This window comes from Callospermophilus lateralis, chromosome 3, assembly GCF_048772815.1.
Source record: "Callospermophilus lateralis isolate mCalLat2 chromosome 3, mCalLat2.hap1, whole genome shotgun sequence".
NCBI lineage: Eukaryota > Metazoa > Chordata > Mammalia > Rodentia > Sciuridae > Callospermophilus > Callospermophilus lateralis.
The window spans coordinates 46,392,304-46,406,375 of NC_135307.1; the positions used below are offsets into that span (position 1 = coordinate 46,392,304).

At 36.9% G+C, this 14,072-nt stretch overlaps 2 protein-coding genes across 7 annotated transcripts in view; one reads left to right on the top strand and one right to left on the bottom strand.

The window, feature by feature from the left end:
• Window positions 1–8,300, bottom strand: part of Ppp2r3c (protein phosphatase 2 regulatory subunit B''gamma) — a 29,087-nt gene extending 20,787 nt beyond the window's left edge. The window contains exons 1-5 of one of the 5 annotated variants that reach the window (XM_076850195.2): window positions 7,918–8,300; window positions 5,073–5,200; window positions 1,730–1,834; window positions 974–1,056; window positions 193–290 (exon numbers count right to left, since the gene is read on the bottom strand). In XM_076850195.2, the coding sequence (XP_076706310.1) occupies window positions 193–290; window positions 974–1,056; window positions 1,730–1,834; window positions 5,073–5,200; window positions 7,918–7,975 (472 nt within the window). In that variant the 5' untranslated portion in view covers window positions 7,976–8,300. Of the gene's footprint in view, window positions 1–192; window positions 291–973; window positions 1,087–1,729; window positions 1,835–5,072; window positions 5,201–7,917 lie in introns of all 5 variants that reach the window. The other 4 variants (XM_076850197.2, XM_076850196.2, XM_076850193.2 and 1 more) reach the window with 4 other exon arrangements.
• Window positions 8,072–14,072, top strand: part of Prorp (protein only RNase P catalytic subunit) — a 135,434-nt gene continuing 129,433 nt past the window's right edge. The window contains exons 1-2 of one of the 2 annotated variants that reach the window (XM_076850190.2): window positions 8,072–8,248; window positions 8,933–10,195. In XM_076850190.2, the coding sequence (XP_076706305.2) occupies window positions 9,207–10,195 (989 nt within the window). In that variant the 5' untranslated portion in view covers window positions 8,072–8,248; window positions 8,933–9,206. Of the gene's footprint in view, window positions 8,249–8,494; window positions 8,565–8,932; window positions 10,196–14,072 lie in introns of those variants that run through there. The other variant, XM_076850189.2, reaches the window with a different exon arrangement.

Here is a 14,072-nt window from a genome sequence, read left to right on the forward strand (position 1 = left end):
TTTAGGAAGCTCCCTAAGAGTCATTATAATAATATGTAAATAATCATGTATTGTTAAAAAGACAAGAAATCCTGCTATTCAAATTCAAGTAAAAGAGTTGTTTCACATGAAGAAATACTATAGAAGCAGACTAGAAATCTACTTGATTTCTAGATGGAAGGAATTCAATCAAGCGCAAGGAAAATTGATTACCTTTTCGCATGACATAGTTAAAGAACTGCATGATGGAAATTCTTCCATAAGAATCTGTATGAAGAAGTTTAGCAAAGACTTTTGCAGTGAAAAATTGCCTAAGAAAAGAAAGAAAAGACTAGAATATTCTGCCAACATAATATAAAAATGATTTCTAAGTGAATTAGCAAACAGCATAAATTTATATATTTAAATCAAAGTGAAAAAATTAAAAGCAATAAGCATAGAAAACATATAGTTCAAAAACTTAAAACATTAAGCCATTTATCACTGCATTCATTTTTTCTTTACATTCTCCTGTGTTAAGAATGATGTCCTAATGCATTTAACAAAACCATGCTATTTGCATGTATAAATATGTCACGGTGAATTCCACCTTTATGTATATCTATAAAACACCAATTAAAAATAAATAAATTAATAAATAAAGATAGGTGAGTAGAGGAAGAGGAATAAGGGGAGGGAAAGACAAGAAATCAGGGAGCAAATTAAATTTCATATGTGTATGATTCTGTCAGAATGAACCCAACTATTAAATAACAACAAATGCACTAATAAAAACATTTATAAAATTGGTATTTGGCAGTTACACTAAAAAAAGACATCTTAAACTGTCAAACTATTTCTTTAAATCTTCATACAATATACTTTTTCTTGATTATAAATTATTTTATTAAATTTCATTAATAGCTCAAATTGTCTTTAATGTCACATGGCAGACTTAAATTTTCCTTAACAGTCAAGGCATTTAAAATGCTATGCCTCTGTTAATTATTCTTACTTGCATTTTGGTCCAGCCTTTTCGCCAACCTTCAAAAAATTTTCATAATTGATCATTGCTTCCTCTCCAATCATAGGTGGTGTCTGGTGTTTGTCCAACAAAAACCATAAGTTCTTACCAAGAATTACAGAAATGAAAATGTTAGTTAAAATTTTTTCAAATGTAGTCAAATGCAACATTTCCATTGAAATGATAGTCTGATAGAAGAGATTTAATATTAAGACATAAAATAGCGGGGCTGGGACTGGAGCTTAGCAGCAGAGTGCTTGTCTAGCATGAGTGAAACATTGGGTTAGATCCTTTGCACTGCAAAAAAATTAAGCAAATAAAATAAAGGCATGCTGTTCCTATGACTACAAAAAATTTTTTAAAAGATATAAAATAACTAACATTTATAGTGTCTACTAAGTCGGAAGTTTTTCAAATATAATTTCTCCTTAATCCACTTAACTATGAGTTTACAGTTGAGAATTACATCACAGAGATGTTAAGTCCATTGCCTAAGGTCGCAGAGTAGGACTGGGATTTGAAGCTCTGCAATCTGACCTGACATTAGAATCATGCAAGGACTTAAAAAGAAATAAACTTAACAACACTACCCTTAGGGGATAATGGCCCATGCAAGCTCAGCACCTGATTCTTGTGGCCACCTTATACATTACCATTCTGTAGTACTAAGTCACTAGGCACCCTGAGATCCTACATGATTTAAGTAGATAACAAATAAGAAATGGTTAACTTCTAACTTGTTCTTACCTGTAATTCTTCATTATCTAAGAGTTCTCTGCTTTTCCTTTGGAGAAAAACAGCTCTGGATTCCTCTCTTAATTTCTGTAGTAAAATCTCATCTTCAGCTGGCAACTAAAAACACATTGTAAATTTCTACAGGTAAATTGTAAATTGAATCATGTAAAATGTTACATGACTTCATGAGATAACTACATGGCATTTCCTTTGTTTGTTTTTTGATTCTTACCTTAATTTTGCTTAACATTCATTTAACAAAAAGAGATCCACAAACAATTTAGTGAACAGCAATGCTAGATCTCTGCCTTGAAAAAGCTATAGTCTAGTCCAAGTTTATTCTATATTCTTTTTTGGCAGGTGGTAGGTACCAAGGATTGAATTCAGGGACACTCAACCACTGAGCCACATCCCTAGCCCTATTTTGTATTTTATTTAGAGACAGGGTCTCACTGAGTTGTTTAGTGTCTCCCAGTTGCTGAGACTGACTTTGAATTTGCAATCCTCCTGGCTCAGCCTCCAGAGCTGCTCGGATTACAGGCATGTGCCACAGTGCCTAGCTTATTTTATACTCTTAAAGCTCTTAAAGCATTGTGTTTCCGCTGGGCTTGGTGCTGCATGCCTGAAATCCCATCAGCTTGGGAGACTGAGTCAGGAGGATCATGAGTTCAAAGCCAGCCTTAGCAAAAGCGAGGTGCTAAGCAACTCAATGAGACCCTGTCTCTTAATAAAAAATACAAAAAGGGCTGGGGATGTGGCTCAGTGGTTGAGTGCCCCTGAGTTCAATCCCCAGTACCAAAAAAAAAAAAAACCAAAAGTATTGTGTTTCCATTGTGACCTCAGACTGATACTGAATTAAAGTAGGACTAGTTTAAGACTGACAGACATAGGAAAGCATGCCTATTGAGACTGGATCACCTTCCTTCTTAGAGATGGTTAAGTCAGTGTCTATTATGTTGTCTTACAAGGCAGAGGGTTTGCCAAATGAGATAATTTCCATAAACAGAGCTTCAGAATACTCATTTCAACCTTAATTAAAACAATATGTTTTAAGGATTTCTTCCTCCTTTTCTACATTCTACTTGCTCTATTAAATGTATCTCAGTAGTCCTTGGTACAAATTGGATGTTGTGGTTTTCATCTTTCATTTCCAAATCTCAAAGAGACCATCCTTCTCATCAAAAGGGATGTAGAAAAGAATAGAGAAAGAATTATTTGGAGGAGGAGGTGGAATTAGGGACAAGAGAGAGACACAGACAGTTAACCAGTTAATCAGATGAGGAGAAAAATGGTGACTGAAAATTATATATATTTTCTCTGAAGGATGAGGCCATGGAGAAGAAAAAGAAAGAAGAGAAAACTTTTCACAAATGTACAATTGCAGGCAGGAAACAATAATGGATCTGGAAATGGTCCCAGAGAGGAGAGAGAAGATAGGAGAAAAAGAACTCCTTCGGAAACCAGAAGGGAGATGGGCTGGTAATGTAGCTCAGAGGTATACTGCTTGTCTAGTATGTGCAAGGCCCTGAGTTTGACCCCCAGCAAAGTAGAAATGAGAGAATGAGAGAGAGAGAGAGAGAGAGAGAGAGAGAGAGAGAGAGAGAGAGAATATGAATAAAAGAAAAAAGGGGAGGAGTTGGGTACAGTGGCATATGCCTGTGATCCCAGGAGGTTGAGCCAGGAGGATTATAAATTCAAGGTTAGCCTCAGTAACTCAGCAAGGCCTTCAGCAACTTAGTGAGACCTTGTCTTAAAATAAAAAGGACTGGAGGATGTAGCTCATTGGTAAAGTGCCCCTGGGTTCAGTCAAAGAAAAAGGAGGGAAAACCAGGAGTGGTGGCACATACTTGTAATCCCAGCAACTCAGCAGGCTGTAGGAAGATCATAAGTTTCAGGCCAGCCTGGGCAACTTAGCAAGACCCTATCTCAAAATAAAAATTTTTTAAAGTGCAGGGGATGTAATGGTAGAACACTTGCCAAGCACGCATGAGATCCTGTGTTAAATTCCCAGTCTGTTTCTCTCTCTCTCTCTCTCTCTCTCTCTCACACACACACACGCACGCACGCACGCACGCACACACGCACGCACAGACGCGCTCGCGCAAAAGGAAAAAGAAAGAAAGAAAAGAAATGAAATGAAACCAGGAAAGGAAGACAAAATTTGATCTTAGAAGTGCAAGAAAATTCCTCAGGAATAAGGTCACAAAATTCCTACCCAAGGGGTATTCCTGGAGTAGTAAGATACTATTTGATAATCTAGTTTAAACGAGATAATAAGTACAGTCTTCTGCAGTAATTAGGCACTCAATAAATATCCATTCCCTTCCATCTCTTATAGGTTATCAAAACATTCACTTGTCTAGTTGTCTGTTTAATAATAGAAAAAACAGTAAAAAGCATATATGATGTGATCTCATTTTTGTTAAAAAAGAACATGTATACACTCTCACAGAAATATGTAGAAGGATTCATGTAAAAACTGTATTTGTTTTGTTTTGATACTGAAAATTGAGCACCCCTAGGGGCCACATCCCCAGCCCTTCTTCCTTTTTATTTTTTGAGACAAGGTCTTGCTAAATTGCTTAGGGTCACATTAAATCGCTAAATCGGGCCTCAAATTTGTAATCCTCCTGCCTCAGTCCCTGGAATTATAGACTTGTGCCACCATGCCAGGTGAAAAATACTTTTTTCTTAAAAGTTTTTTCCTGGAAGAAATGTTTCAATAACTCATATTAACACTTCAATCCCTAAGAATGCCAATTAAACATAATGTTTAATATTATAATGAATAAATTTAGAAGATACCATGTTCAAGAGACATCCAGCTAAGATTCCAAAGTTAACTTTTCTATAGTGGTTACCTTTTACATACTACTAAATAGGTCTTATTCTTTTGGTAGATTTCACTTTTCAGTATAAATAGTTTTCTTAAGGCCTTACTGTTTTGTCTATGCCCCCTTCAAAGACTTCTTTACAGTTTTGGCACAAGGAAACATATAATTAAGTGAATCACTTTTAAGTTTTCCAATCTCCATCTATTTTTCAGTTTAGCCTTGAGCAAATTTTTATATCTCATAACATAGTGTTGTATACTACAACATAAAAAATCCAATAGAATACTAACACTAATATGTATTATAAAAATGATAGAAAAGAACCATAGTTCAAAAAAAATGGGCAAAACCCAACTTATTTTCATAATAGTAATAAGATCAACTAGAATGGAAGAATATACAAAATTTAAATTTAATATTTTATTTTTTAAAAATAATATTTTATTTTTATTTTCTAATTCCATTTTTAAATTATATTTTATTTATAAACTTTAAGAGACATTTGATTAAATATCACTTACCCTATAGTAAAACCGAGGAATGGTCTTATATAATTCATTTGTGTTTTTTCTACCTCCTTTCCATTCTGAGTAGTATTTGGTAAATAAATCCATTTCTTCATCTTTTAATTCTTGTTCACTTTTTTGATCTGATAACAAAAAGGATTAAGGGGAGAAAAGCTCTCTTAAAAATCAAGTAATATTTTTACTCAAGTCATTGTAGATACTAGAGTCTAATTAAAATAGTTGCAGAATTTCATGTTAACTTTCTTGAAATACTAAGGATCACTATCTGTCACTAAAATAGCTTTTTCTACATCTTCATAGACACTGGAACTAGGAGTAAATAAAACAACCTCCGACTTCATGAATTTTCAGCTTCATAATCATTGTTCCTCTCCCTTATGCAAAAAAAACCTCTTTCTGAAGTCAAACCTCAAGGCTCTATTACCCTCCAACCTGCCTCTTGCTGGTGCATAACTGTCTCTTTCAGTCAGTCCTCCTTACTTAGGATGAATTAACATTTATGTGAGTGACTGTGATCCCTAAGACTTTAAAAAGGCTTTCATCTCTACTCTGTCACTCAGTTTCAATATAATACCACAGATCTTACTGCTCCTCTTCTGAAATCCTTAAAACTCTAATACATATCAGATCATTTTGTCTGGTCATTGAAAACCACACAGCCATAATATTTGCTCTTTGGGCTTCACTGAAATTTTCAATCTGTGATCTATTCTCTCAAAAGTTTATTTTTGTCTTTCTGTGTCTCTTCTCCAACAAGCTTCTTATTCCTTTATACTCCTTTTATGACAGTATTTTTGTTGCGTCTTTTATGTTAATTTTTATCCTTGGACAAACCTATAATTCAATTTCTTTATGCATATGGCTTAGTGCTATTGGAAAAAAAACTGCAAAATTTTGCAAATAAATGAGAACACATCTTACCACCAAATTTAGCAATGTGGAAATCACTAAAGATGCTTGACAAACAGGAATAGAGATTTAACCAAAAAGGCTTTTAGGAAGTATTGTTATAAGAGAAACAAAAATAAGGTACATCTAGAGGTAGAAATAAATGCAAAAAAGTTTATTTAAGGAGATGGGGTTGTAGCTCAGTGGTGGTAGTGCTTGCTTAGCATGTGTGAAGTACTGGGTTCAATACTCAGCACCACACAAAAATAAATAAATAAAAGAAAGGTATTATGTTCATCTACAACTAAAAAATTTTTTTTTTAAAGTTTAAGATCAAAAAAATACATTTTCCTTTATATACTAATAGAAATGACTAAGAAAATCTGATGCAGGAAAGAAGGCAATTGTTAAGAATACAACTATGAGGGGGCTGGGGATGTGGCTCAAGCGGTAGCGCGTTCGCCTGGCATGCGTGCGGCCCGGGGTTTGATCCTCAGCACCACATACAGACAAAGATGTTGTGTCCGCCGAAAACTAAAAAATATTAAAAAAAAAATTCTCTCTCTCTCTCTTTAAAAAAGAAAAAAAAAGAATACAAGTATGAGATCCTCTAAAGAAAATAATGCCAAGAGTTAATAAATGGGATGGCATCATTAAAAGCTTCTACACAACAAAGGATACAATTAGGAATGTTAAGAGAGAACCCACAAAATGGGAGAAAAATCTTTGCTAGCTACTCTTCTGACAGAAGATTAATATCTAGAACATGTAAAGAACTCAAATAACTTTACATGAAAAAAAACAAATAATCCAATTGATAAATGAGCAAAGGAATTTTATAGACACTTCTCAAAATAGGAAATACAAATGATCAATAAATATATTGAAAAAATATTCAACATCATTAGCAATTAGAGAAACTCAAATCAAAACTACACTGAGATTTCAGCTTACACCAGTCAGAAAGACAGGAATCAAGAATACAAATGATAATAAATGCTGGAGAGAATGTGAGTATGCTGTTGGTGGGATTGTAAATTAGTACAACCATTATGGAAATCAGTATGGAGGTTCCTTAAAAGACTAGAATGGAACCATCATATGATTCAGGTATACCACTCCTCAGTATTTATCCTGAAAATTTAAAAGTCATCATTCTACAGTGATACATGCCTACCCATGTTTATAGCAGCACATTCACAACAGCCGAACTATGGAACCAGAATAAGTATCCATCGATGGATGAATAGATAAAGAAAATGTGTATATATGCACAATGGAGTTCCATTTAGCCATAAAGAAAAAATGAAATTATGTCATTTGCAGAAAAATGGATACAACTAAAGACTATTATGTTTAGCAAAGTAAGAGAAACTCAGAAGGTCAAGGGTCATATGTTTTCTCTCATATGTGGAAACTAGAGAGGAAAAAAGAAGACAGATGGGAGCAGATCTCATGAAAATCAAAGGAAGATCAGTAGATAAAAGGGACCAAGAGGTGAGAGGTGGAGAGGGAGGAAGAAAGTATTGGGGAGAATGATATTGGCCAAATTATGTTGTTATATTATGTGCACGTACAAACATGTGACAATAAATCACACCATTATGTACACCTATTAATGTGCCAATAAAAAATGTGGAAAAAAAGGTACATCTTTGAGTAGGTAAAAAAGGGATTGAGCATATAAGTCCCAGTGAGGTTTAAGAGTTGTTGGAGCCAGGTTATTCTGTTATTCCTCACAAGTCTAGATCAAGACCCTGGAAGTTAGAGGCTCAGGCTAAAGAAGTGTGGTTCAATCTTTTTGGAAGCCCAAAGCATACTCCACTCTGCCTCCTTTGTCCAGAGGTACGTCAGAAGTGGAAAGTACGGCTTTCACTTGCTCCTCCTCCCCTTTCTTCCCCCTCCTCTAGTTTAGGGCCGGGCTATCCCAGCAGGCGGCTCCCAAACTCACTGTTTGGATCGGTGTTGGGCGTCGCTAACCGCCTGCGAAGCACTTCTTTCCAGTCCATGGCAGAATTCCGCGCAGTAGCTCCGGCATTTGCTGTTTATTAACCGCTCCACCCCACCAGCTCGAACGTCAGACCCTGCCAAACTCCGTAGAGATTAGGAAGGCCGCCCAACCGCCATCTTTGATGTGGGCGGAAGTCTTGGCTAAAGGAAAAAACGGCTACTGTAGGTGTAACGGAGGATACAGCAATTATGCTATCTGGGGAGAAGCAGAGATGCAAAATGCAAAACCGATTTTGAAGGCTAGAATAAGAAAGACCGCGTATTTCTTAAGGGTGAGCCTTTGGAGCGTGTGCACCACGTGATTCAGGAGTTCCCGGGTGCTTCCGGCTTGAGAGACGCGCCTTCTACACAATTTTTTTTTTTCATTCTTCTGGAGGCGCTAACGGTCTCTAGAATGTGCAGACGCTTCAGTAGGGCTATTTCCATCCCACCCCGCCTCCAGCACTACACGTTTCAAAATTGCCTTTTTTCTCACCGCCAGGCCTTGCCCAACGCGTGCCACCCCCCGGCGTGCCCTCGGTAGCGCGGTGCGTTGTGGACACCGTAGTTTCCGCCGCGTCTAAAGTTGGGTTAAGCCTGAGTACTGTGGTGAGTTGTTGAATGAAATGAACTTAGAGAGATCCGTACATAGTCGTGTCCGCACCTTTCGAGGACCACGCTTTCTTATCTGAGTTGTTGGCGCGACAGACCCCCCCACCCGCGTCTCCTCCAGGACTCATCTTCCCCCACCTGACGAATTTGGGGGCCTGGGGAGAGTTGTTAGGCAAGGGAGAGGGGCCACTAGATGGCTTTCGTCGCTGTCGCTGTCTCTGCTAGTGGGACTGGGGTGGGGGCCTCTTGGTTTGGTTTTGAGTTTAATTCCTCCTTTCCAGCGCCTGTGGGATCCAACCCCTTTTGAGGATAGTGGTGAATCACTTGAGTCAAACTGCTTTCATTCTTGTGCTTTTTTTCTTCAGGTTCTCGGACAGGAATGTAACAGACACCAGAAAATCCCTTCTTTGTCTCCTGGCATAGGACTTAGGACTGATGTCGGATATCGCCTGATCATTGCTTTTTTGCTGTTGGTAGCCTCCAAAGCAGAACCTTGGTTTGACTGTAATAGAAACGGAGTCTCCTTTTTTAAAAAGTGGCGCTTTGACCCACTACTCTAAACCCCAATTCCTTAATTTTGTTGTGGAAGTAGGCGTTTTTCGGGAACATCTTGATCACAGGTGCTGATCTCACTGCATAATGACTTTTTTGTTGTCAGGTATTCAAAGCTTTTCTAAGCTTTGGAAGTGCAGCCCACACTTTGGGCTAAGCCCAGGGCACTCTTGCTGCTTCTTCCTCTCAGACTACTGTGGCATCAGGAACCAACAGAGATGGTTTTCTCTCAAAAGCATGTCTCTACAAAGTACCAAAGCTGGGAACGCATCAATTGCCAAGGCCAGATATCTCAGGAAAGGAGATGAGGGCAGTAATAAGCAAGTTTCTTCTGATTCTCCTCATCTTTTTGCAGCCGGAGCAGCTAAAAAGAGATCACAGATGAATCCTCGGAGTAACCATCAAGACTTGTCACCTGTGAAGAATATTTCTATTCAACTCCCAACAAAACCTTTGAATTCCAAGGAGTGGGATAAACTTAAGGAAGACTTTAAAGGAAAGGTCAATTTTGAAAATTGGATAAGTTCACAGATGGCTCACTGCCATAGCCCTATAGATGTGGCTAAATCTCTGCTGGCATGGATAGCAGCAAAAAACAATGGTATTGTAGGCTATAATTTACTGGTCAGGTATTTGTATCTCTGTGTCTTTCATAAACAGACTTCAGAAGTTATTGATGTCTATGAAATCATGAAAGCCAGATACAAGAGGTTAGAATCTGGGGGTTACAGTCTTCTCATTCGGGGATTGATGCATTCAGACAGATGGAGAGAGGCCTTGATGCTATTAGAAGATATTAAAAAAGTCATGACCCCTTCAATAAAGAACTATAATGACTGTATCCAAGGGGCTCTCCTTCATCAAGATGTGAACACAGCCTGGAATTTGTATCAGGAATTGCTAGGTCATGATCTTATTCCTATGTTGGAAACTTTAAAAGCCTTCTTTGATTTTGGAAAAGGTATAAAGGATGATCACTATTCCAGCAAACTACTTGACATTCTTTTGTATTTAAGAACTAATCAGCTATATCCTGGGGAGTCATTTGCACACAGTATAAAAACATGGTTTGAGAGGTAATTTTGATTTTTCTTTATGTGTTTTCATTTTGTTATACCCCAAAGTAGCCCTTTTTGTTGTTGTTGAGAATCAGCCTATTAAGATTTTGCTTTTTTTCCCATCTCTAAGTAAGATTTGCTTTCCCTTTAAGACAAAGTTTTCTCTCTTTAAAACAAATAGAGATGTGGATGTGGGGTTATAGCTCAATAGAGTGTTTAGCATGCACAAGGTTTGCTCCTCAGCTCTACAAAATAAGGGCGTAGCATAAACAATTTGTATTAATCTGTACCGTTCATATAAAAAGAAAATTATAGAGCATTTATAGTTTTATCCATTTTTTTCCTTTTATAAGGATCATTTATTTTGTTTTCTGAGACATCAAGTATAATGTACATACTTAAGAATAGTATTTGTGTTGAGCTCTTTATATACCCTAGAGATTAGAGCTCTATCTGATGTGTGAGGGGTAAAAATTTGTTCCCAGGATGTAGGCTCCCTATTCACCTCAAGTATTATTTCTCTTGCTGAGAAAAAGCTTTTTATTTCGACTCCATCCCATTTGTTGATTCTTGGTTTTAATTCTTACACTATAGGAGTCTTATTAAGGAAGTTGGGGCCTAGCCCCACGTGATGGAGATTAGGGCCTACTTTTTCTTCTATTAGACACAGAGTCTCTGGTGTGATTCCTAGATCCTTGATCCATTTTGAGTTAACTTTTGTGCGTGGTGAGAGATAGGGATTCAATTTCATTTTGTTGCATATGGATTTCTAGTTTTCCCAGCACCATTTGTTGATGCTATCCATTCTCCACTGTATGCTTTTGGCACCTTTGTCTAATATAAGGTAGTTGCAATTTTGTGGGTTAGTTTCTGTGTCCTCTATTCTGTACCATTGGTCTACCAGCCTGTTTTGGTGCCAGTACCATGTGTTGTTGTTACTATTGCTCTGTTTAAGGTCTGGTATGATACCACCTGTTTTACTCTTCCTGCTTAGAATTGCTTTAGCTATTCTGGGTCTCTTATTTTTCCAGATGAATTTTATAATTGCTTTTTTCTATTTCTATGGGGAATGCCATTGGGATTTTGATCGGAATTGCATTGAACCTGTATAGTGCTTTTGGTTATATGGTCATTTTAATAATATTAATTCTGCCTGTACATGAGCAAGGTAGATCTTTCCATCTTCTAAGGTCTTCTTCTATTTCTCTCTTTAGGGTTCTATAGTTTTCATCGTATAGATCTTTCATCTCTTTTGTTGATTCCCAAGTATTTTATTTTTTTTTTTTTGAGGATATTGTGAATGGGGTAGTCTTCCTCATTTCCTTTTCAGAGAATTTGTCACTGATATACAGGAGTGCCTTTGATTTATGGGTGTTGATTTTGTATCCTGCCACTTTGCTGAATTCATTTACTAGTTCTAGAAGTTTCTTGGTAGAGTTTTTTGGGTCTTTATAGAATCATATCATCAGCAAATAGTGCTAGTTTAAGTTGCTCTTTTCAAATAGTTATTTCTTTAATTTCTTTTGTCTATCTAATTGCCCTGGCCAGTATTTCAAGAACTATGTTGAATAGAAGTGGTGAGAGAGGGTATCCCTGTCTTGTTCCAGATTTTAGAGGGAATGCCTTCAGTTTTTCTCTGTTTAGAATGATGCTGGCCTGAGGCTTAGTGTAGATAGCCTTTACAATGTTGAGGTAAGTTCTTGTTATCCCTAGTTTTTCTAATGTTTTGAACATAAAGGGGAGCTGTATTTTGTCAAATGCTTCTTCTGCAACTATGGAGATGATCATATGGTTCTTATCTTTAAGTCTATTGACGTGATGAATTACATTTCTTGATTTCCATATGTTGAACCAACCTTGCATCCCAAGGACCATTTGTCCCAGCTATTCCTCTTCTCGGACTAAACCTAAAGGACCTAAAAAAGCATACTATAGGGACACAGCCACATCAATGTTTATAGTAGCACAATTCACAATAGCTAAACTGTGGAGCCCTTCAATGGATGAATGGATAAAAAAAAAATGTGGCATTTATACACAATGGAATATTACTCAGCACTAAAAAATAATAAGATCATGGCATTTGCAGGGAAATGGATGGCATTAGAACAGATTATGCTAAGTGAAGTTAGCCAATTCAAAAAAAAATGCTGAATGTCTTCTCTGATATAAGGGGGATGACTCAAAATGGGGTAGGGAGGAAGAGCATGGGAAGAGATTATCTCTATATAGGGAAGAGGGGTGGGAGGGAAAGGGAGGGAGAAGGGGAATTGCATGGATGGTGGAAGGAGACCCTCATCGTTATACAAAATACATGTATAAAGATGTGAATTTGGTGTCAACATATCTTGTATACAGAGATATGATAAATTGTGGTATAAAGGTTTATAAGAATTATAATGTTAATAATAATAATAATAATAGAGCTCATGTAAAAAAATAAATAAAAATTAAAAAAAAAAAGAATACTTGTGGCCAAGTTCATAGAAACAAAAGGATAGCCAGGTATAGTGTAGCACACAATCCCTGTGACTTTGGAGGCTGAAGCATGGGGTTCACAAGTTTGAGGCCAACAATTTAGTGAGATTCTATCTCAAAATAAAAAGTAAATAGATCTGGGAATGTAGCTCAATGGTAAATTGCCTCTGGGTTCATTCCCCAGTGCCAAAAAGAAAAAAAGGATATGTGACTAGAGCTGTCTTTAGGCCATATTAGTAGTTTTAGAAGTTCTGTTTGAAGTCTAATGACTGGGATAATGTACTTATATTTATTCTATTTAATCTCTGCATTCTATCAACTTCTATGGGTTAAATGGGATGAGATTCCTGATCAAATCTGATATGCAAGTATCAAAATTGAAACTTCATCTTCCTGGGTTTGGATCTTTCATGATTTGGCTGCTTTCCAAAGCTCTCTGCTTTCTCTTTGTTTTTATATCTATTTATTGGTTTAGTCTTTGTTCTCATTTCTTCATCATTAGTGGACTTCAGGCCCTTTCCTTCCTCTTTTTTCTCTTCCTTTTTATAACATATGTTTTACAGAGCTTTGAAGTAGCAATTATGCTTAAATATCTTGACAATATCAATAGAGGAGGAGCCAAAGTGTGAAAATCTTCAGATTTTATTCTGTTATCAAGAATGCTGGTTTTGGAGTGGAGTTTTAGAAAGTTTATTGCAAAAACAATGAGAAGAATAGAATAGAGAAGGATTAATATTGAAAACAGGAATACCTGTTTAAATGCAATTTTAGTGGGTGGGAGATGATGAGGTCCTGAATTAAGAACTGGGGAGAGAGGGAATTGGAATCAATAAGAACTGATGGTAAAAATGAAAGAGGAAAGTTAATTGAGAAAATAAATCATATAATTTTTGAATGACTTCAGTTAGTCTAGGCACCATTGATAGACCCAACCTGATCTTTTCTTAAAATTGGGAGCCATCTCGCCACAAAGCCATGAAAAGATAATTTTGGCTTTACTATAAATTACTGCAAATTCTGAACCTGCTTGGAATGCCTGCCCATGCCTGGCCCTCTGACTAGACAGCAGCCCTCTCTAAGTCTTTGATGCCTCACAAATCTTGGCCTTCCCTGGCCAGATAACAACCCTCTCTGAGGCTCTAATGACCTTCATAAATTCTGATGTCGGGGCCAGCAAAAATGTAAACTACCATTAGTGTTATGCTTGTCAGAGTTCTGTTATCTGTAAACCCCCTTTGTGTAATTTTCTGGGCTATAAAGCTGGGCTGCAGGAAAGCTGCTGGTGCTCTCTTGTTCCTGCAGTTTTGGGTGGGAGAAGCAGCCTGGCTGGTCGAAATAATAAGCTTGCTTTAATTTGATTTTAATTGGAGTCAGTGGTCTTTTCTTGCATCCTGTCTAACACTATAAGTATTTTGTG